The 22,120-nt window shown below is 48.7% G+C and overlaps 1 protein-coding gene across 1 annotated transcript in view; it reads right to left on the bottom strand.

The window, feature by feature from the left end:
* CFAP46 (cilia and flagella associated protein 46) overlaps positions 1 to 22,120 on the bottom strand; it is a 131,428-nt gene that overhangs the window by 70,197 nt on the left and 39,111 nt on the right. Inside the window, exons 21-29 of the mRNA XM_043988884.1 lie at positions 21,456 to 21,605; positions 20,562 to 20,669; positions 19,697 to 19,878; positions 14,219 to 14,350; positions 10,065 to 10,227; positions 7,821 to 7,905; positions 5,963 to 6,101; positions 5,484 to 5,667; positions 2,440 to 2,692 (exon numbers count right to left, since the gene is read on the bottom strand). Of these exons, the coding sequence (XP_043844819.1) occupies positions 2,440 to 2,692; positions 5,484 to 5,667; positions 5,963 to 6,101; positions 7,821 to 7,905; positions 10,065 to 10,227; positions 14,219 to 14,350; positions 19,697 to 19,878; positions 20,562 to 20,669; positions 21,456 to 21,605 (1,396 nt within the window). The remainder of the gene's footprint in view (positions 1 to 2,439; positions 2,693 to 5,483; positions 5,668 to 5,962; positions 6,102 to 7,820; positions 7,906 to 10,064; positions 10,228 to 14,218; positions 14,351 to 19,696; positions 19,879 to 20,561; positions 20,670 to 21,455; positions 21,606 to 22,120) is intronic.

The following is a 22,120-nucleotide window of genomic DNA, read 5'->3' as shown; positions in this document are numbered from 1 at the left end:
TTTGAGGGGCAATGGGGGCTAAGTGACTTGCCCAGCGTCACACAGATGGTAAGTGTCAAGTGTCTGAGGCTGGATTTGAACTCGGGTCCTCCTGACTCCAGGGCTAGTGCTCTGTCTACTGTGCCACCTCGCTGCCCCATCATAGAGCCCTTCTAAAAGGAAAGCTTCAATTAAAGGAGAACCCAGGGTTTGCTTGCATCAAGGGCAGTAGATGGGGAGGAAATGAAGTTCTCACTGAATCCTCTGCCCTGTTCTTCTCCCGCTCCTTCCAGTCTTCCTCTCCTGGCCTGTAGTCGACTACACAGAACTTTCTGTCAGTGAGCTCCTCCCCAGGCAGGGCCAGCATGGGCACGGTAGCTGGGGCTGCAGCAGATGCCAGTCCTAGTAGTCCCTTGTATGGCCTCAGATGTCTCTGCAGAGACACACCAAGTATTCATACCCTAAGCAAGATAAGCAAGGAGTCAAACGACCTCCTCAGTATCTCTGGGGCTTAGCAGGATGAGGCCAAGAACCACGCTATGGCTCTGGAAGGGAATGCCCTCGGCCTGCCAAGGGAACAAGAGAGATGAAATGGGGTGGAGGCCATCAGGCGAGAGGGAAACAAGGTTGCATCCCATACACACGGGAGGAAATCCAGAAGGTGCAGGGGAGGAGCATGAGGCAGAAGACTTGGGTGAGGATCCACAGAGTTAGAGCCAGGAGGAGAGTTGCCACCAAAATAAACCACAGACCACTGGTGGCAAAGAGCAAAGAGTCCAGGGGGAGTTCAGGAAAGTGACCACCAGCCTGGCATGGTGTAATGGGGAGAGGACAACTCCTGCCTTCAAAGGTCGCCCTTCAATCCTGGATCTTACACTTGCTAACGAGCAGCAGCAAGTTGGGAGGGCATAAACCTTGGGAGAAAAGTGACTGCTCCATCTCCAGGTTTGACAGGGGAGAAATCACGTCATGGCTTGACACGGCCTCTCACTTTTTAGACATTAAATGCCAGAATCGTTGACTTCAGAGTGAAAAGGGGAGATTGTGCCTATCTGGGCCTAGAGATTCCACAGAAACAACAGCAGCCCCCAAAGCCCCAAACCAACCAACAAACCGAACCCCCCACAACATGCCCAAGGGGCCATTTTTCTGTTGTTGGAAGGAGAGCCCCTGGCTTCCCAAGACAATCCTTTGCATTTGGGGAGGGCCTTCATTCTTGGGCAGTTTTTCTCTAAAAGGAGGTTTCATGAAGTTCAGAGAAAATGTAGGGAAGATCTCATAACTAAAGAAAATTCTAAAGGGGAAGGCTGCCTAGGAGGGCTGGGAAAGTCTCAAGAATGAAATTCGAAAGACCCAGGGAGAAACTAGCCAGATGAGCAAGAAAAGGGTGAGGAACCTGAGCCTGACGTGGATGCGCGGGGGCCTCCCCAGCCAGCTCGGACTTTAAAAAGATATGCCGGGAAGGTGGAGGGACATGCAGGGAACAGAGGCTGAATTCATGGTCTAAGTCCTAGGCAAACAGGGTCAAGTGCGCTACAGCTTGTGGAAAGCCTAATGACAAAGAGGAGGGTTCTTGAGATGATATTGGGGGGGGACTGCCGCTCAGCAATCAGTGATGGGCTCTCTGGGTAGATACTGATATTTGCACCTGTTTTCTCTGCCAAGGCGAACCCTCGTTGGAATGGAAAGAGAACAGAAATGGCCAATGGTGATGGATTCCCTCAAGATCTTGAGTGGAGTGCATAAGTTGGTGACAGGAGTAGATGAGAGAGCTCCTCCCAGATCCTCCCCCTTTTCATGAGAGCACCCAGAGAATTTACTTTACCATTTCCTACCCGGCTACTTTCCTGGACTTCATGATATCCAGAAACTCCTTATTCTGTAAGATGAAATCAAACTCTGATTTCCTCAGACCCTCTCCTCTTTCTTCACCTTCCTTTTATGTGTTGTCTCTCCCCTTGGAGGGCAGCTAGGAGGTACAGTGGATAGAGGACCCAGACATCAGTACGACTCATTTTCTTGGGCTCAAATCTGGCCTCAGACACTTACTAGCTGTGTGACTCCGGACAAGTCACTTCACTCTGTTTGTCTCAGTTTCCTCATCTGTCAAATGAACTGGAGAAGGAAACGGCAAACCACTCTAGTATCTATGCCAAGAAAACTCCAGATGGAGTCCAAGAGTCAGACTCGACTGAAATGACAGCAACAGCTCTCCATTAGACGATAGACTCCTTGAGGGCAGGGCATATTTTTCTGATTCTTTGTATCCCCAGTGCTAAATGCAATGCCTGGTACACAGTAGGTGCTTCATCAATGTTTCTTGACTTCAACTCAGGCTTGCAGAGCAGCTGATTGTTTTCAATGGGGCAGGACATATGTTGCCTGGGGGGGGGGGGTTATGGCTGGGCTTCCATTAGCAGAGGTGAGAACCTGCATAGCCCCTAACCAGGGAATGCATACCAGTAGCCTCCTCCTCCTTCTCCTCTTCCTCTTCCTCCTCCTCCTCCTCCTCCTCCTCCTCCCCAGGGTCCTCCATTGGCACTGGTGAAATGCCCAGCTCTTCAATCCAGCTGTTTTGTGTCTTCATGCCAAGTAGGAGGTCAATGGCCCAATCCAGGTGGAATAAGACATTGTTAATAGGAAACTGATTGTCATACAGCCACTCGGAGAACTCCATCAGGTAACTGATCTTCTTCCAGGTGCTCTCAGGGTTCTGGAGGGAAAGAAAACAAAGAAATCTCCAGATTTACCCATCAAGGCAATTTTGAACCACAGAGGGACCAAGACCGGGCAGTTGGAAAGCCCCGGGCAAGCCTGGCCCATGGGCTGAGCTTAAGAAATTCTCCTGGAATTGTTGCTGAAGTGAGTGGGATTGTCAAGGGAAGTAAATGAAGGCTAGAGGCAAAGTCTTAGGGTGTCCCTCTCTGTCCTGGCTCGAGTCCCCGGGTTCCTTGGCGTGTTCTCGGTAGAGAGCTTTTCTTCTAACCAGACCCATCAGCCAGCAAGCATCTACTCAACCCCTGCTGTGTGCTAGGCACCGTGCTAAGCATGCACCAACAAAAGCAAAACTGACCTCTGTTCATTCCCAAAACAGCAGGCCAAACCAGTCACCCCGGGCTGTGAAAACACTCTGCCCCCTCCTCCAGCCCCAGAGGTGGGGGCAGGGCTTCCCTTCCACACCTCCCTTCCTTCCCAACTGCCCCTTCCCTGGCCCTGGACTGTCCTAGAACTCCCCATGCTTTTTCCCTCCCACTGGACTGCTTAACTGTTCACAGGTAGGTGAACTTGGATGAAATGAGAGTTAGAAACTCCATTCCTTCTGAAGAGGTAACTGGAGTAGCACCAGACCTTCCCATCTGCCCCACCTCGAGGCTTAGCAGAGTCAGGGCACCATCATCACCTCAGGACTTCTGGGCCTTGCCACCCACCCCACCAGTGCTCCCTTAGGCCTCCCTGACCTTGCCACCCACGCTGCTGCGGCACCGGAATGTCTATCCCGAATATATCATCCGTTCCTTGGGAACAGCTGCCTCTGACTTTTCCTACTTATATCCTAAGTGGCACGCCAGGAGCACAGCATACAGTCAGGCCTTTTCATTCATCAACTCATTTAGTAAGGGTTTGCTGAGGGCCAAGCACTGTGGAAAGTGCTGTCTGTCTGTCTGTCCCTCTGTGTGTCTGTCTACCTATGTATCATCTTTCAGTCGTGTCTGGCATTCCCTTCTAAAGCTCATTTTACAGATGAGGAAACTGAAGGAAAAGGGCTTAGGTGACTTGCCCAAGGTCACATAGCTAGCGAGTATCTGAGGCCAGCTTTGAACTAAGGAAGATGAGTCTTCTTGACTCTGGGCAGGCCCGGCACTCTGTGCACTATGGTGCCCCCTAGCGCCCCATCTATCCACCTCCCTGCAGTCTTTCCACCCATCGATTTAGGTATCCATTGATTAGATATAGCATATCTGTGTCTGTCCATCCTTCATCCACAGTGTCAGAGAGGGAATGTAGGAATAGCGGGCTCCTCATGAAGCACCACTCCACACACACATAAGGGCTCTGAAAGGGCACGCTCAGGACAAGGCACACCCAGGTGTGATCTGGGGAAGGTCTGAACTCTTACCCACTGTGCCCCTCCTCACACAGAGCCCATGCTCTGTATTCGGACATTGACTCACTTAGGGCTTTTTTTGGTGAGGCAATGGGGATTAAGTGACTTGCCCAGGGTCACACAGCTAGTAAGTGTCAAGTGTCTGAGGCCGGATTTGAACTCAGGTCCTCCTGAATCCAGGGCCGGTGCTCTATCCACTGCACCACCTAGCTGCCCAGGGCTCTTCACTTTTGGCAGCCAGAAGGGCACCCATGGCTGGCTTAGTGCTTAGTCAGACCATGAGGAAAAAGAGGAAGACAAAGGGGAAACATTTATTAAGCACCTACTAGGAGCCAATGGGTGGCAGAGGACAGAGTGCCAGGTCTGGAGTCAGGAAAATCTGTGTTTGAATCAGACCTCGGACACTTTCTAGCTGTGTGACCCTGGACCAGTCACTTCATCCTGTTGGCCTCAGTTTACTCATCTGTAAAATGAGCTGGAGAAGGAAACTGCAAACTCCTCCAGTGTCTCTGCCAAGAAAAACCCAAGTGAGATCACAGAGTTCGACGCGACCAAAACAACACGTGCCAGGTCCTGGGCTTAGCACTTGACAATGATTTCATTTGATCCGTAAAACAACCCGGAGAGGAGGGCACTATTACTATCATCTCCATTTTACAGGTGACTTGTTCAGGGTCACACAGCTCCTAACTGTCTGAGGCTGTGTATTTGAACTCAGGTCTTTCTGACTCCAGGTCCAGCACCCGACCCGCTGTGCCACCTACTTGCCTTCTCTTAATAGAAGGGAATGCATTTTAAAAAATAAACAAACTATAGATTGCCAATTACTTATCAAACCTAAATGAAAAACCCCCAAACCACGCTAAGTGGAGGGAATGGTCGGGCATTCCGGAGCCCTCCTTTCTTTCTGGTGGCACTTCCTGTCTACAGTGGACCCCTTTCTCTGGGAAGGGCAGCCCCTCCTGGATGCCCCACCTGCTGCAGCCCCAGGGCCCCCCCACCCCACCCCTAGCATTGCTCGACTGCGGCCTGCCCTCATGAGCAGCCATCCAAGAGGCCCGAACAACATCACAGGTTCGGTCCCGGAGCCCTGGTCGCCAGCTCTCAGCATAGGCTCAGAGCTCCTGGCCCGCCCTCCTTGGACACAGAGAACACAATGCTTCATGTTTACAGATGAGGAAACTGAGATTTCTGAGGGGCCCATTCTCTGGAGGAGGAATCAGCAGGTACTCCGTCTGTCTGGTCTGTCCCCCATAACCCAAATCTGGGCGGGCAGCAGTCAGGGAGAGCAGGGCAGGCAGGATGCTGCCTCAGACCACTGCCCTGTCCTGCCCCCTCCGCCACATGAGGAGAACCTGCTCCCTCCCTTCTGCTCCGGGCAGGAGACCCAATGGCACACCTGCAGTGCATGGATGGCATTGTAGTAGCAGTAGAGACTCCCCAGGAGGTCCTTGGAGCTGAAGGCCAGGCAGTGCCACACATGGGACAAGTAGTCCTCACTGGTGTCCTTGAACTTCTGGATCTCCATCGAGAAGTTCTGGCCAAGCTTGGCCTTCACCATCACCATTTGTTTGAAAATCAACCTGAAAGAGAGGAATCGAGGGTGGGGGACCAGGGGAGGCTAAGGAGGAAGGGGCGACAGAGGGGAAACTGAGGCTCAGGAGGGCTGTGCAGCCTTCCTGGTCACCTAGCTGGGATGGAGAGTTTACAGGGCATCCAGGAAGTGCCAGCGCTCCAAGGGTGACATCCTTGGTGGGGAAGCAGAGGCGCCACCCGCCTCATCGAGAGGCCCCTCCTCACCCCCCACCCCCCTGCGGCCCCCCTCGGGATCATGGGCCTGCAGCAAGTCCAGAGCTCGACCCCTGAGCATGCGCTTACAGTCGGTGCCCAGTTCGAGGCAACACTTGGATAGCTTCCTCCAAAGCCCGGAGTCCGCCCTGCAGGTCATTTTGGTCAGCGTGCATGTGGAACAAGAGCCCGTACAGGGCCATCTTCAGGGTGATGTCGTCATCGGTACCTTCGGGGCGGAGCCGAGGTCAACAGTACACATTAGCTTCTCTCTCTACTGGCCGCAAAGGCACATCGGGTCTGCTCCCCACCCTTTTTGTTGGTTTGATTTCACGGATATAATTATAACCAACGTTCAACGTTTCCCTCGATGCCCTCTTTCTGTACTTTCCCTTGATTTTTCTGACCTTTTGTTCTTTTATGTGAATTTCCTTATCTTGTTGTCTTGTCCTAAGAAGAGCGCCATTTTCTTTTTTTTTTTTTTTAGTTTAGTTTTGTTTTTGCAGGGCAATGAGGGTTAAGTGACTTGCCCAGGGTCACACAGCTAGTTAAGTGTCAAGTGTCTGAGGCTGGATTTGAACTCAGGTACTCCTGAATCCAAGGCCAGTGCTTTATCCACTGCGCCATCTAGCTGCCCCCAGAAGAGCGCCATTTTCAATTTCTAGAGCAATTTGGGAAATATTGTCACCATTCCCAGGTTCACTCTTTAACCATATCACCAGTTACTTAGTTATTCAATATTTGAACATCGGTTTACAACGACAAACTCAAGGGACATGCATTCCCCTTGGGTGGGGAACTGGGCTGAAGGATGAACTAATAATCACCATAACGATAATAATATAGCAGTTCTGTATGTCAGGTGGAGGTAGTTACGTGGCGTAGTGGGTAGACCATTGGGCCTAAAGTCAGGAAGATCTGAGGTCAAACAAGCTGTGTGATCCTGGGCAAGTCACTTTACCTCTGCTTGCCTTAATCCATTGGAAAAGGAAAGAGTAAACTCCAGAATCTTTGCCAAGAAAACCCCATGACAGTACTGGCATTCTATGGCCTGTCACAGGTCATGACTGAATGGCACTGGGCTAAGTGCTTTACAATAATGATCTCATTGGATCGTCATAAGAACCCTGGGAGGCACGAGTTATTATTATACCCTTTTCACGGATGGAGAAACTGAGGCAGTCAGAGTTTAAAGTGACTTGCCCCAGGTCACACAGGTAGGAAGTGTCTGAAGCTGGACCGGAACTCAGGGCTTCCTGATTCCGGGACCAGTGCTTTGTACACTTCACCCCCTATAGTCCACAGAAAACTGAGGAGAGAGAGAGAAGACCATCACCTGGGGGAATCAGGAAGAGCTTTCAGGAGAAGCTCAGGGCTGAGCCCTGAGAAGAATAGACAAGGGTGGCATGGGGGACAGTCTGGGGAAAGGTGTGGAGGTGAGAGATGGGGTGCTGAGTTCAGGGAACAACGAGATGGCCAGTCGGTGAGAACAGTGGTTGTGTGAAGAGAAGTTGTCTGAGATGAGATGGAAAAGAAGGCTGGAGTCCGCCTGGGCAAAGTTTTAACTGTCAAGCTGAGGAGGTGGTATTTTAACTTAGAGATGATAGGGAGCCATGGAAGATTCTGGAGGACAGTGGCATGGTAAGACTTGCTTTAGGAAGATTGTCTTGACAGCCGGGTGGAGAATGAGTCAGAGAAGGGGGAGACTAGAAGCCAGAGGAAGACAATTAGGAAACTGCAGTAGTCTCTAGTTGACAGGCGGTAGCAGGGTTAGGGTTTTGGATCTGTCGGATTAAATGAATTTCAGAGTGGTTCCAGAAGTGGTCCAAGTGTCCCCACCCCAGCTCCGAGCAATCCAGATGTGTCTGTGTATGTGTGTCTACACACACGCACATCCCTCCACACACCCACCTACACACACACATGCAAGCACTGGCTTTCTGCAAACCTGCTTGGAAGTGACCATTGGTGTTTCCGCTGTACTGCAGGTCTATGCTGGGCCACTGGTGCAGAATCAAGGACTTGTCCTTACCCTACCGGGAGTGAACAAAGGATAACGGGTGCCATGCTTGCCCCCTGCCAATCTCCATCCTCTCTGATCCCCTCCTAAGCTCTGTATTTGCAGAGACATGGCATTTGGCTGGGGAGTCGGGAGACATCTCAGAACCAGCGAGGCCCCGAGAGACCCTTCCGGGCCTCCACAGATCGGGGCTTACAAGGACCAGAGGCACCCTCTGGATGGGCACCTCATCCCTTGCCTGTGCTGGGAAGGCCTGATGACCAGGGACTTAGGAGCTTCCTCTTCTTCCCATCCCCCACTCACCACCGAAGTGGATGCTCTTGCCTGCCCCACATCAGAAAATCCCTTCTTCCCCTTATCTTCACCTCCCAATCTCTCCTCTTCATCCTCCCTCTCCTGAGCCTCCAAGGGAAGGCTGTCAAGGTCCAGCTCTCAACAAGGGCCTGAGGTCCCATCTCCTGTTTTTTTTTTTTTTTTTTTAATGAGCTCCATTGACTACCTCCCCTGCCCACCACCTGTAGACAGGCTCTGGTTTCTTCCTTGAGTTAGGCTGCTTTCTCGTATCTCCCTTCCAAAACCAGCTGCCTCTGGGAACACGAAGGCCACCCATGTGGGGGACTGCATCATGGTGCCCCCAAAGCAGGCTCCCTAGAGGGTCTCCAACCTAGGACGCCTCCGAAGGGGGGAGGCTGAGAGGAGATGCCTTTCATCGGCGATGCCCAGATAGCAGGTGTTCCCAGGGCTCTGTCCTGAACCCTCTTCCCCGGGTTCAAGTATCACCTTTTGGCAGGTGATGACCATCCCGACATGCCCAGCCCTCTTCTTGCTCCTCCTCCTCCTCCTCCTGCTCCTCCCCCTCCTCCCTCCATTCCTCCCCACCTTCTTTCTAGGCATCCAGGTTCCCCTTCCCAGCTGACCAGGAGCTGGGGCCCAGTTTCTGCCTCAATCTCCTCTCCTGTGCAAACCCCCCACTTAGGACCACATTCCCCTAGCTTCTGTCCTCCTCGTGTTTGCTCTGAAATGCTGCCCCCACCCCCCAACCACGTCTGTATCTTCCCTCTCAAATCCGTTCTCCACCAGCTCGGACCACGTCGCCCAGTTCAGACCATCTCCAGCGGGTCTCTATTGCCTCCAGGTGAAAGAATGAGCTCCCACTGCCCATTCCTGCGGTCTCCCTTCCTGCCCAAGGGGGCTGGCGGCTATGGCTTCTGCTTGTGATGCCCAAGCAGGGAGGGCTCTGGTTTCCCTAGCTCCTTCCCTTCCAAGGGCAGCCCGGGGGCTCCTTTGGACCAAGGCCAGCGACACTCACTCCCTAGAGCTCCCCTCATGTGGCTTTGGTCGCTACTTACAGGTACATTGTTTCTCTCCCTCACTCCCCCGGGAATGTAAACAAACCCCTTGAGGGCAGGGGCTTCTTTTTTGTGTCTTGTGTCGCTGGCGCCGAGCAGTATGTCGGGCACACAGGAAGTTCTTGTTGCATGAATTGAAATGAACGGAGAGGAAGAGGGCGTTTGGAGCGGGGAACAAAATGAACCCACGAACGAGGCCCGATGGCCGGCCAAGCTGTGTCCAGAGAGCAGAAGGCCCTGAAGGCGGTCCGGGGGGCTTGGATTTAGCCCGGGGGGTTTGGACTAGGTCCTGAAGGCAGTGCGGGGCGGGGTGTAGGAAACGAGGGCATAAATATGGTCCCGGACCAGAGCGAGGGCAGGCAGGCCAGACGTCAGGGGCCCGAGGCTTTTCAGGAAGGGCTGAGCATCCCTTGAGGATGACTTATTCAAGGCCCCCTGCCTCCCCTGTCCATACAGCAGGCAGACCAAAAGTATTTGGCCTTAAAAGAGGATCCGATGCATCCAAAAGCGGGCGGAGCCCGGCGGGGGGCGGGGGTGGATTCTGCCCAGTCCAGGGGAAGGTTGCCCCAAGGATGGAGGCCTGAGCCTTGGAGGCATCTGGGGATTGGATTCAGAGCCCGCGCGTGTGACCCTTGTAAGGCCCTTGTCTGAACCTGCTTCCCTACATGTAAAATGGGAGAGACAAAGCTGGGGGGGAGACGGTCCCCAGCTGCAGCTGCTGACCCCGCCCCCTGGCTTCTGCCCCCCCCTCCTGGCCCCGCCCCTTGGTCATGGTCCCACCCTCGGGGGGGGGGGCGGCTCTCTTCTGGGTCCTAGCGCTCACCCGACTTTTGTTTTCTGTCTTGCTGATGGTTTTGAGGATAAGCTGGATGGATTGTTTCAGCTTCTTCCGGCAAAATGGGGAGCTGAAGAACGGGAAGCAGGTATTCCAGTAATGGCGGGCTGATTGCATCACCAAGGTGTGGTTCCCTGCCAAGCCTGCATACCTGGGGGAAGGATTGGAGCACCTCAGGACAGGGCACAAGACAGACACCTAGAGAGCTCGACCAAATCACGGGCATTTTCATGGGCCCAGGCTGACTTAATTCACTCCCAGGATTTCTGTGACCTGGTCCTCTCAGACCCCAGGCCCATCTAGGAACACAGAGCTGGAGCCAGGGATGCTTTGTCCGACTTCCTCATTTGACAGGCTCTCTGTACTCTGTACTAAGCACCCTGCTGCCTGCACCCTCCTTAGAGGACACCTCCTGATGGGAAGACAGAGGCTGCTGCTCCACTTCAAAAACCTGCTTTGGTGTAGATTTCCCATCATTCCTTAGTCCTCAGTTTCTCAATTTACTCTTTCATGGAAGTTCCCTTTACTGATTGATTTTAACGGAAAGAGCAGAAAAAGGCCCGGGTTCTTTCTCAGACAGTTGTAAGCCGTGTTCCCTGGGCAAGGGTTCCACCCCACTGAGGATCTGGGGTTCACCTGAAGCAATGCAGAGACACACTCAAGCCCCTCCCCACCCCCAGATTCAAGGGGATGAGGTTGAGGGTGAGCATGATGAATGGGATTGGCCACAGTTCTTTGACTTGTCTATGTAAGTCTGACGAGGCTGAGATCTGCACTGGCTTTTGAGACTGGAGGCCTCTATTTGAACCCACCACCTAATCCTTGGGTGAAGACTATGTCTCATACTGTGACCTGCACATAGTGACCCCAGAGGGGCAATACTGGATTAAGAGAATGCTTCTAGATTGTAAGGTATAACCTATACCTGATTGCTTGCTGGCTTTGGGAGGGGGAGGGAAGAGAGAGAGGAAGAAAAATTTGGAACTCCAAATCTTACAAAAATGTTGAAAATTATCTTTACATGTAATTGGAAAAAAGAAAAGAATTAAAATACCATCAAAAAAAGAATGCTTCTAAAAACCCATGCATTGCTGGTGGAGTAGTTAAGACTCACGGGAGGCCAGCCTTCGCAGAAAAGACATGGATTCACATGGAAGTCAGCTAGAGACTGTCTGTGAAGAAGGAGAAAATGGGTATCCTCTTCCTCCTGCAAAGGAGGCTGGGGGTCCGGAGGTTGGGTGTTGCTACTGCTGCTGTCTGCTGGGAGGCTGCCCCTCTGCCCGAGGGTGGCCTCAAGATGGACAGGACGGAGGCCCTTTACCATGCACGCACACATGCATACACCAGGCACATAGCGCATGCATAGATGCACACCCATGTACATACCATACACTACACATGCATAGTGCACATACCATGCGCATGACTCCCCCCACACCTACACACACACCTGCACGCACACATGCATACACCAGGCACATAGCACAGGCATAGATGCACACCCATGTACATACCATACACTGCACATGCATACGTGCACATACCATGCGCACGACTCCCCCCACACATGCACGCACACCAGCACACACATGCACACACACATGCATACACCAGGCACATAGCACAGGCATAGATGCACACCCATGTACATACCATACACTGCACATGCCACGCGCACGACTCCCCCCACACCTGCACGCACACATGCATACACCAGGCACATAGCACAGGCATAGATGAACACCCATGTACATGCCATACACTGCACATGCATAGTGCACATACCATGTGCATGACTCCCCCCACACCTGCACGCACACCTGCACGCACACATGCATACACCAGGCACATAGCACAGGCATAGATGCACACCCATGTACATACCATACACTGCACATGCATACATGCACATACCATGCGCACGACTCCCCCCACACATGCACGCACACCAGCACACACATGCACACACACATGCATACACCAGGCACATAGCACAGGCATAGATGCACACCCATGTACATACCATACACTGCACATACCATGCGCACGACTCCCCCACACATGCACACACACATGCATACACCTGCACGCATACCTGCACGCACACCTGCACGCGCACATGCATACACCAGGCACATAGCGCATGCATAGATGCACACCCATGTACATACCATACACTGCACATGCCATGCTCACGACTCCCCCCCACACCTGCACGCACACATGCATACACCTGCACGCACACCTGCACGCACACATGCACGCACACATGCATACACCAGGCACATAGCACAGGCATAGATGCACACCCATGTACATACCATACACTGCACATGCATACGTGCACATACCATGCGCACGACTCCCCCCACACATGCACGCACACCTGCACGCACATGCACACACACATGCATACACCAGGCACATAGCACAGGCATAGATGCACACCCATGTACATACCATACACTGCACATACCATGCGCATGACTCCCCCCACAATGCACGCACGCATGCACGCGCACATGCACACACACATGCATACACCAGGCACATAGCACAGGCATAGATGCACACCCATGTACATACCATACACTGCACATGCATAGTGCACATACCATGCGCACGACTCCCCCCACACATGCACGCACACATGCACGCACATGCACATACACAGACAGTTGGATATATAAACACTTCTCTTAACAGTGAAATGGGAAAGAAAAAGGGAAAAGAGAAAAGGGGTCCCAGGCCACTCAATATAATCTTCAATATGAATAAAGACACTAATGACATTTTGCGCAGATGTCACAAAGTATCAGGTGACAGGTGTGGAAGGGAGAGTCAGGATTCCAGAATAGCTCAACAATGAAGTCATTTAAGAAAATAAAAAAAAACACCCAATATTGAAAAGGGATCAATGTCGAGTCAGTTTGGGGGAGGCGGTCTGAGCCTCCAGAGCTCCTGAGGAAAAAAAAAAAAAAACTTTCACCATTTCACAAGTATAAGATGGGGCAAACCTGGCTAAACTATAGCTTGTTTGAAAAAGCCCTGGGGTTCTGAGTGGACCCCAAGCTCAATCTGAGTCCAGCGTTCTCTTAGACTGCATGGAGAGGGGCAGAATGTTTCAGAGGAGGGAGGTGAGAATCCCTCAGCTGGAATACTGTGATCACTTCTGGGCAACATGGTCTAGGAAGGACACTAATAGAAGGAAAATCACTAACGATATGCTAGGCACTGTGCTAAACACTTTATAATTATTATCTTCCCTGTAGTCACAACCTTTGTGAAGTGGGTGCTGTTATGATCCTCATTTTGCAGATGAGGAAACGGAGGCAGACAGAGGCTAAGTGACTTGCCCAGGGTGACATAGCTACTAAGTGTCTGAAGCTGGATTTGAACTTAGGGCTTCTTGACTCCAGGCCCAATGCTCTGGCTCCATCTAGCTGCCTCTGATAAAGGTAGAGGTGACCAGGAGGGAAGGCCCTGGGCCAGCTCAGTCAGGAAGAAGTGGCTCCTGTGAAGTTCTCTCCCCTTGAGGTTTTGTTCATCCAAAGCCAACCACCATCAGTGCCTTGGACCCAGAAGGTCATCAGGGTCAGTCATTGCCCAGGGAAGGTCTGACAATCGCTCTTCAGGACTGAGGCTTGGGCACTGGCTTGGGTACCGCCTGGAGGATGCCCAAAGCTCGCTCCAACACTGGTCTCTCTTGGCATGCTTCCAGTGGTGTGGGGAGGGGAGGGGCACAAGAATCCTCATAGGCCATGATGTAAGAGAGCCCCAAGGGGACCAGGTAAAGTCAGGCTCAGAGGGGTGACGTGGGGGCTTGCCCCCTCCCTGAGGCCAGGGACATGCTGGCCTAGAGAGGCCGAGAGGTGGCCCAGGTCTGCTCCTAGACAAAAAGTCACCTTCTTGGGGTGGGGGTGGGGATAGACTTGGGGGACTACATCCACACAGGCCACGTCCCCCACCCCCAGGCTTGGGCATGGAGTCATGGCATACTCAGCCCCAGCCTCCAGCCCCATAGCCCATCCTTAGCAGCCGTGACAGTGCAGGTCTCTTTCTCTCCTGCCTTCTGGCCCTTCACTTCCTTTTCACTACAGGCTCCCGGGTCTACCTGTGCCCACTGCTATGGCATCCCCTACCAGATGCTGGACAGAAAGGCCTTGGCTGCCTGCTGCCGTAATTGCTTCCTTCCCGCCAGGTTCTCCATGATGCTTTTCCCTTGGGTACACAGCAAGGCACTCAGTAATTCAGCTCGAAACAGGTTTTCCGTTCTGAGGAGAGAAGCGCTGGGTCACCCTGTTAGCAAGAGCCGTTTCTCACAGCACCCTTTCCGATGTCATGAAATTTTGCGAGATGGATCGTTTTGATTGAATTATATGAAAAAGGTTTTACACAAAGTCAATGCAAAATGAGAAGGAAAGCAGAAAACTGGGGAAAACTTTTTTTTTTGGGTGAGGCAGTTGGGGTTAAGTGACTTGCCTAGGGTCACACAGCTAGTAAGTGTTAAGTGTCTGAGGCTGGATTTGAATTCAGGTCCTCCTGACTCTAGGGCTGGTGCTCTATCCACTGTACCACCTAGCTGCCCCCTGGGGAAAACTTTTACTGCAAATTTTTCTGATAAGGGCCTCATTTCTCAAGTTTAGAAAATTGAGTCAAATTTATAAGTATACAAGTCATTTCCCACTTTTTTTTTTTGGTGAGGCAATTGAGGTTAAGTGCAATTGAGGTTAAGTGACTTTCCCAGTGTCACACAGCTAAAGTGTAAAGTGTCTGAGGCCGGATTTGAACTCAGGTCCTCCTGAATCCAGGGCTGGTGCTCTATCTACTGTGCCACCTAGCTGCCTTACAAGTCATTTCCCAATTGATAAATGGTCAAAGGATATGAACAAGCAATTTTCAGACCAAGAAAACAAAGTTAACTATAATTGTATGAAGAAGTGCTCTGTCACTATTGATTAGGGAAATGCAAATTAAAACAAGTCTGAGGTACTACCCCATTCCCACCAGATTGGCAAATATGACAAAAAGGAAAATGATAAATGTTGGGAGCAGGGAATGTGGGAAAATTGGGACACTAATGCACTGTTCAGTGGAGTTGTGACCTTATCCAACTATTCTGCAGACTAATTTGCAACTATGCCCAAAGGGCCATAAAACTATACAACCCTCAGGCCCAGCAATACCATTGCTATGTCTATATCCCAAAGAGATTTTAAAAGCTGGGGTGGGGAGGCTATCTATCTCCAGAGAAAGAACTGAAGGCATCTAAATACATCCTGAAGCATACTGTTTTTGTAATTCATGACAGGCAGGATAATTTCAGAAAAATCTGAAAAGATTTACATGAATTACTAAAAAAAAGATTTACAATGATCCAAGACAATCTCAAAAGATGCATGAGGCTATCTACCTCTAGAGAAAGAACTGAAGGCATCTAAATACATCCTGAAGCATACTGTTTTTCATTTTCTTTTTGTTTTGTTTGAATTTTCTTCCATAAAATTACTAATGTGGAAATGTTTTACATGACTGCACATGTATAACCCATATCAGATTGTTTATCATCTTAGGGAGGTTCAGGGAGGGAAGAAGGGACAGAATTTGGAACTTAAAAGAAAAACAAAAAATATGAAAATTTTCTTTTATACATAATTAGGGAAAACAAAATGGTAAAAATGAAAAAAAAATGAGCTAGAAAAGGAAATGGCCAAGCCCCTCTGTCAAGAAAACCCCAAAGAGGGTCATGAAGAGTTGGACATGGCTGAAATGACTGAAGATAACATGTGAGCAGTATGTGCATACCAAATCCCATCTCCCTATGATACTGTAATGGGGAAAGATCCCATCTCCTGGTTATTGTTGCTGTTCCAACATTTCAGTCATGTTTGAGTCTTTGGGCAAGGGAAAGCTAATGATGTTATAAGACACCAAGAAGAAAATGTGAAACATCTTATTAGAAAAAACAACTAGAGAACAGATTGAGGAGAGACAATATAAGAATTATTGGACTATCTGAAATTTATGACCAAAAAAAGAATCTTAATAAAATATTATAAGAAATTATTAAGGAAAATTGACCTGAAGTTTTAGAGCAAGAAGTAGAAATAGAAAACAAAAAATCCATTGATCACTACCTAAAAGAGATGCCGGGATGAAAACTTACAGGTATATCATGGCCAAGTTTCAAAGCTCCGAGGTTAAGGAGAAAATACTATAAGCAATAAGAAAAAAACAATTTAAATACTGCAGAGTTACAATCAGGATCACACAAGATCTAGCAGCTTCTGCATTAAAAGACTGTATGTCTTGGAACATTACATTTCAAAGAGCAAAAGAGCTGGGGTTGCAATCAAAAATAACTAACCCAGCAAAATTGAGTAAAATCCTGAACAAAAAAAGGACATTCAATGAAATGAAAGACTTGCAAGTATTTGAGACAAAAAGACTAGAACTTAATGGAAAATTTGACTTATAAGAATCAGGAGAAGCATAAGGTCAAATGGTTTCCTTCTTACATGTGAAAATGTTCTCAGTACTCCTAAGAAAGTCATCATTATTTGGGTAGTTTGAAAGAAAGTCTTGGGCTGAGCTAAGTATGATGGGGTTATTCTAAAACATAAAATTGCATAGGAAGAGGTAAAAAAGGAGTCATTCTCTCATACAATGAGGCATGAAAGGAAGAACTGAAATAGAGGAAGCAGGGGGAGGTGGAGGGCTGTAGTGCAGGAACCCTTATTTTTATCAGAATTGGATTAAAGAGGGAACATATACACACACATACATACATAGAAGGGCATAAAAGCTTTTCATATTATAAGGAAATAAGAGGGCAAGGGGACAAGATAAGGGAGGGACTCTTAAAAGGGTGGATAGATTAAGGAATAGGAGAGCAAGGTTTTGGTCAGAAGTAAGTAAGAAAGAAGTAAGAAATGAGGGGGGTAGGTAGGAAAAACAGGGCAAGAAGGATAAATAGTGAGGAAATAAAGGATGGTGGAAACAACAAACTAATAATTATACATTTGAATGTGAATGGGATTAACCTTACCTATAAAACAGAAATGGATAGCAGAATGGATTAAAAATCAGAATCTGACAATATATTATTTACAAGAAACACAATAAAATGAAAGATATACATCCAGTTAAAAGAAAGGGCTGGAGTAGAATTTGTTTCACTACATCTGATGTTAAAAAAAAAGCAGGGGTTACAATCATGATCTCAATAGATTTAATTAAAAGAAATTAACAGGGAAATTATAATATGTATCACCATATAGTATATTGCTTTAGAAATACTGGCAATAGCAAGAAGAGAAGAAAATGAAATGAAAGGAATCAGAATGGGAAATGAGGTAATAAACTATAAGTCAACTAAAAATTAGTTGAAACAATAATTTAATAAAATAGTAGGATATATATGTATATAAATCATCAGCATTTTTATATATCACCAAAAAAACCTGCAAGAAGAAATAAAAAGATATAACCTATTCAAAATAATGCTAAACAGTATAAAATACCTAAGAGTATACTTGCCAAAACAGACCTAGGAGCTACATGAACATAATTGTAAAACATTCTTTATACAAATAAAGTTAGGTTTGAATAATTGGAGAAATATTAATTGTTCATGGGTAGGCAAAGCCAATATAATAAAATGACAAATGTACCTAACATCTATTTATTCTGCCATGCCAATTAGATTACTAAAAAATTATTAGACAATAGAAAAATTCATTTGGAAGAACAAAAGGTCAAGAATTTCAAAGAAACCAATGAAAAGAATGTAAATGAGGGCGGTTCAGTAGTACCAGACCACAAACTATGTTATAAGGCAGTGAATATCAAAACTATCTTGTACGGTCTAAGAAATAGGAGGCAGACCAGTAAAGCAGAGAAGACATACAATACACAGTAATAAAGGGTCATAGTAAGCTTGTGTTTGACAAATGTAAAGATCTGAGTTTGGGGTATAAAAATTCATTATTTAGTAAAAATTGTTGGGAAAGTGGAAAGCAGTCTGGCAGAAACTAGGTATAGACCAGTGTCTTAAACAGATGGAAACAGGACTTAGATATGAAAGGAGATATCACAAGAAAATTACAAGACCCAGGAGCATATTATCTATCTGATTCATCTATAGGGGAACAATTTGTGAATGAACCAGAGACAGAAAGCATTGTGAGGTTAAAATGAATGATGTTGATTATATTAAATTAAAAAGTTCTTTTAAAAAATAAAACCAATGTAGGGGGCAGCTAGGTGGCGCAGTGGATAAAGCACTGGCCCTGGATTCAGGAGGACCTGAGTTCAAATCCGGCCTTAGACACTTGACATTTACTAGCTGTGTGACCCTGAGCAAGTCACTTAATCCTTATTGCCCTGTAAAAATAAATAAATAAATAAAACCAATGTAGACAAGATTAGAAGGAAAGTGGAAAATTAGGGGAAATTTTTCATAGACAGTCTTTCAGATAAAGGTTTCATTTTTCAAATCTATAAAGAACTTTGTCAAATTTATAAGAATAAAAGTCATTCCCTAACTGATAAATGGTCAAAGAATATGAATGGGCAGTTTTTCAGTGAAGAAATCAAAACTAGATCTAGTCATATAAAAATGCTCTAGGGGGAAGCTAGGTGGTGCAGTAGATAAAACACTAGCCCTGGATTCAGGAGGACACGAGTTCAAATCCAGCCTCAGACACTTGACACTAACTAGCTGTGTGACCCTGAGCAAGTCACTTAACCCTCATTGCCCCTCAAAAAAAATGCTCCAAATCATTATTAATTAGAGAAATGCAAATGAAAACATCTTTGAGATATCATCCTATACTTTTCAGATTGGTTAAAATGATGGATGTTGGCTAAATAAGTTATGGTACATGATTGTGAATACTACTGCAATATAAGAAATGACAAGCAGGTGTTTAGAAAAACATGGAAAGATTCGGACCTGTGAAGGAAGATGTTATCCAGCTCCGGAGAAAGAACTGATAAATAGAAGTATGCATGTATAGAAGTATGGTTTCTCTCTCTCTCTCTCTCTCTCTCTCTCTCTCTCTCTCTCACACACACACACACACACACACACACATTCATGTTTAATCATTGCCTTCTCTAGGGCAGGGTGGGGAGGGGAAAAAGAAAAAGTGCATAGCAGAGAACAAAAGAAAAGTTAGAAGGAACACAGAAAGCAGGGTAGCTTTGAAAACAATATGTAGTATTTATTACTTAGTTTTGGGGTTTTTTAAGTCAAAGATTGGAAATGGAAATTCATGGCTTTATATTTAATTCTCTCTCTATGTTCTGCCGTGTACATGAAATGGTCTTCACCTTCATTTTGTTTTTAAGTTTAAAATGAGTAAAAAAATTAAAAAGAAAAGGATTTCACTTTCTTAACCAGCAAAACTATTTTGAAAACTGCCAAGTTGGTATCACCAGTTATGGGATTCCAGGTTGTTGGAGATGGAGGGAGCTCCAAGTCATTGGTTGCAGACCTTCTGGTCCAGAGGAGTCTGGGGGCACAGGAGGAAGCTGGGCTACCTTGGGTGCTGGTCAGGGAAGACCAGGCGGGCACTGGGAGTAGATGGAGCATGAGGGCCACACCCCCTACTTACTGATCTGAGTTGATTTCCTGATGGTTCTCTAAGGATTTCTCCCCCTTGGCCAGGGCTCTTTTGGACAAGGCCATCACGTTTTCATGATCACGTAACATATAAGCAAAATGCGCCATTCGGACCAGGCTCTGGAGTTCCACTAGGGGGTCAGTCCACACGCATTCTGAGGCCATCTTCACCATCTACAGCCACACAAGAAATATGCTGGACTGTGGGTGTCACAGGAGACAAAAGGCTGCTTGGTCTTCCCATGACCCACCTTCATCTTGTCCAAATCGAGGGGACAGGCTCGTAGCCACTAGCACGGACCACCAGCCAGCCACCATGGCTGGTCACGGCAGTCTCTGGCCTGTGCACTCATGAGCTGAGAAATGCCCCCAATCTACTCCCACATTTTAATGAAAAGGGATTAGACCAATCCACAAAGTGTCAGGATTTCCTAATAAAGGGGTGAATGTGGCCACTGCCTCCCCCATGAGCACAGCAGCCCCTCACCAGCTGAGCCAGAGTCTTCACCAAGTCACTTGCTCTAGTGAGTCTGAGGCCTAGTGTCCTTTCCACCCCTTGAGGCAGTGTCAGAGGAAGACTGAAGGGGAATAGGGCCCCAAAGACCAGGCCTGGCAACCTCAGTGGCATCTATCCCCAAAAGCCCTGTTCCTCCGGCAGACTGGGTGGAGCTCAGCTTGGGGAGCCTGGGTGTGGGCTCCCTCCCAGGGAGAAAGTGACAAGGGAAGGGACTGCTCAGGAGCCTCTGGCCACTGAGGGCCCAGAGCTCCCCCTCCCCTATACCAGCAGGCCCATACATGCTGGGGAAGGATGCCCTCTGGACCCATCATCTACGTTGCCCCAAGAGGTGGGGAGATACCTGGGTCAAGGAGGGCAGGTTGAAGTCCATGAGGCCCTGTCCATTGCAAGAGTACATCTCCAAGGCCACCAGCACCTTGGTCATTCGCACCTGGATTTCATTTATGCACTGAGTGGGAAGAAACATCACAGGCTGGTCAGGAGCAGCGGCTCCTGGGAAGTCCAGGCTGTCCCAGGAGCGCCTTGGGCAGCGCCAAAGACAGGTGTGTAGGCTGAAGGTTTAGAACCAGCCTTAACGATCGAATCCTTAGGCAGATTCGACCCAACTGACTTTCCCAAGATGGCAGAAGCAGGGTTTGGAGGCCAAACGTGGGAGGGGCAAGAGCCACCCAATCAAAGCCAACAACAATTAATCTGCCGCCTCCTGTGCTGAGGCTAGTGCCAGGGCTGGCGGCCTGAAGACAGACTCAAGCAGCTCCTGCCTTTAAGAAGCTTCGACCCCACTGCCCTACAAGCACTGCTTGTTTGCTAATGGCACCACCACAACCCAGGCCTGGGAGGTCAGGGACACGCTACCCAGGTAGGGGCCGAGCTGGTGGTGTCAAGGGGCCCAGAGGACCCTGCTCTTTGAGGAGAGGCTTTGCTCTGACACGGTGGGGTGAGGGGTGGGCGGGTGGGGCCACAAGGGGACATTCTCTCCAAGCAGGACTAAATGCCAACCTCTTTTGGGGCACCTTTCCTACCTTACCACCTGTGCCCCCCGTTCTACTTCCTCTGCACCTCATTGCTCCTGCTCCCACCCCACTCCCTCCTTGCCCCATTGTTCATACTTGTGCCCCTTTATCACAGCCCCTCCCTCTTCTTCCCATCCATGCCCACTCCCTCCCCCACCATTTGTCGCCCCTTCACCTCGCTGTTTGTGCTCAAAGACAGCTCACCACCACCTTTCATTCACCTCGTCATCTGTGCCTAGTTTGTTGCTGATTTGCTGCTGAACCAGCTGCTTGGCTTTCACCCAGGTGGCAATGAGCTGCTGCCGGATGCCAATGGGCACTATCTCTTGAGGCAAATTCCCATTGGTCAGATTGAGACCAAAGTCACAAACCTAAGGCCCAAGACCACATTGGGAAGAGAATTAAAACCTGGAACTTTTGAAAGAAGCTTCAGCATTTCTCACCCATAATTTGTTTGCTATGGAAAGTCTTGGATCAGATTTCAAATTGCCAGGGGCCACAGAGATTGTCCAGCTAACTCTAATTGTGCAGATGGGGCACCTGAGACCTCATTCACATGGCCTCAATTGTGGGCTCCAGACCCAGAGTTTCCCTACTCCTTTATTTCCCAAACAGGATGGAGGAAGGGTCACTTCTCCCTAGTGCCCTCATCACTTCCAGACCAGCAACCCTCCCCCACCCCATGAGAATCAGATCCAGAGGAGAAGGCCCCTTTGTTTCATCTTCATCTTCTGACCGATGAAACTATCACTAAGGCTACAAGGAGAGAGAGACAGACAGAGATAGAGAGACAGAGAGAGACAGAAACAGAGAGAGACAGACAGAGTGATAGAGAGGAGAGGAGTAAGAGGAGGAGGAGGAGGGCACACCACGATGCTTTGGTGCC

This window comes from Dromiciops gliroides, chromosome 2, assembly GCF_019393635.1.
Source record: "Dromiciops gliroides isolate mDroGli1 chromosome 2, mDroGli1.pri, whole genome shotgun sequence".
NCBI classification, from domain to species: domain Eukaryota; kingdom Metazoa; phylum Chordata; class Mammalia; order Microbiotheria; family Microbiotheriidae; genus Dromiciops; species Dromiciops gliroides.
This window is presented reverse-complemented; position numbering and strand designations above follow the sequence as displayed.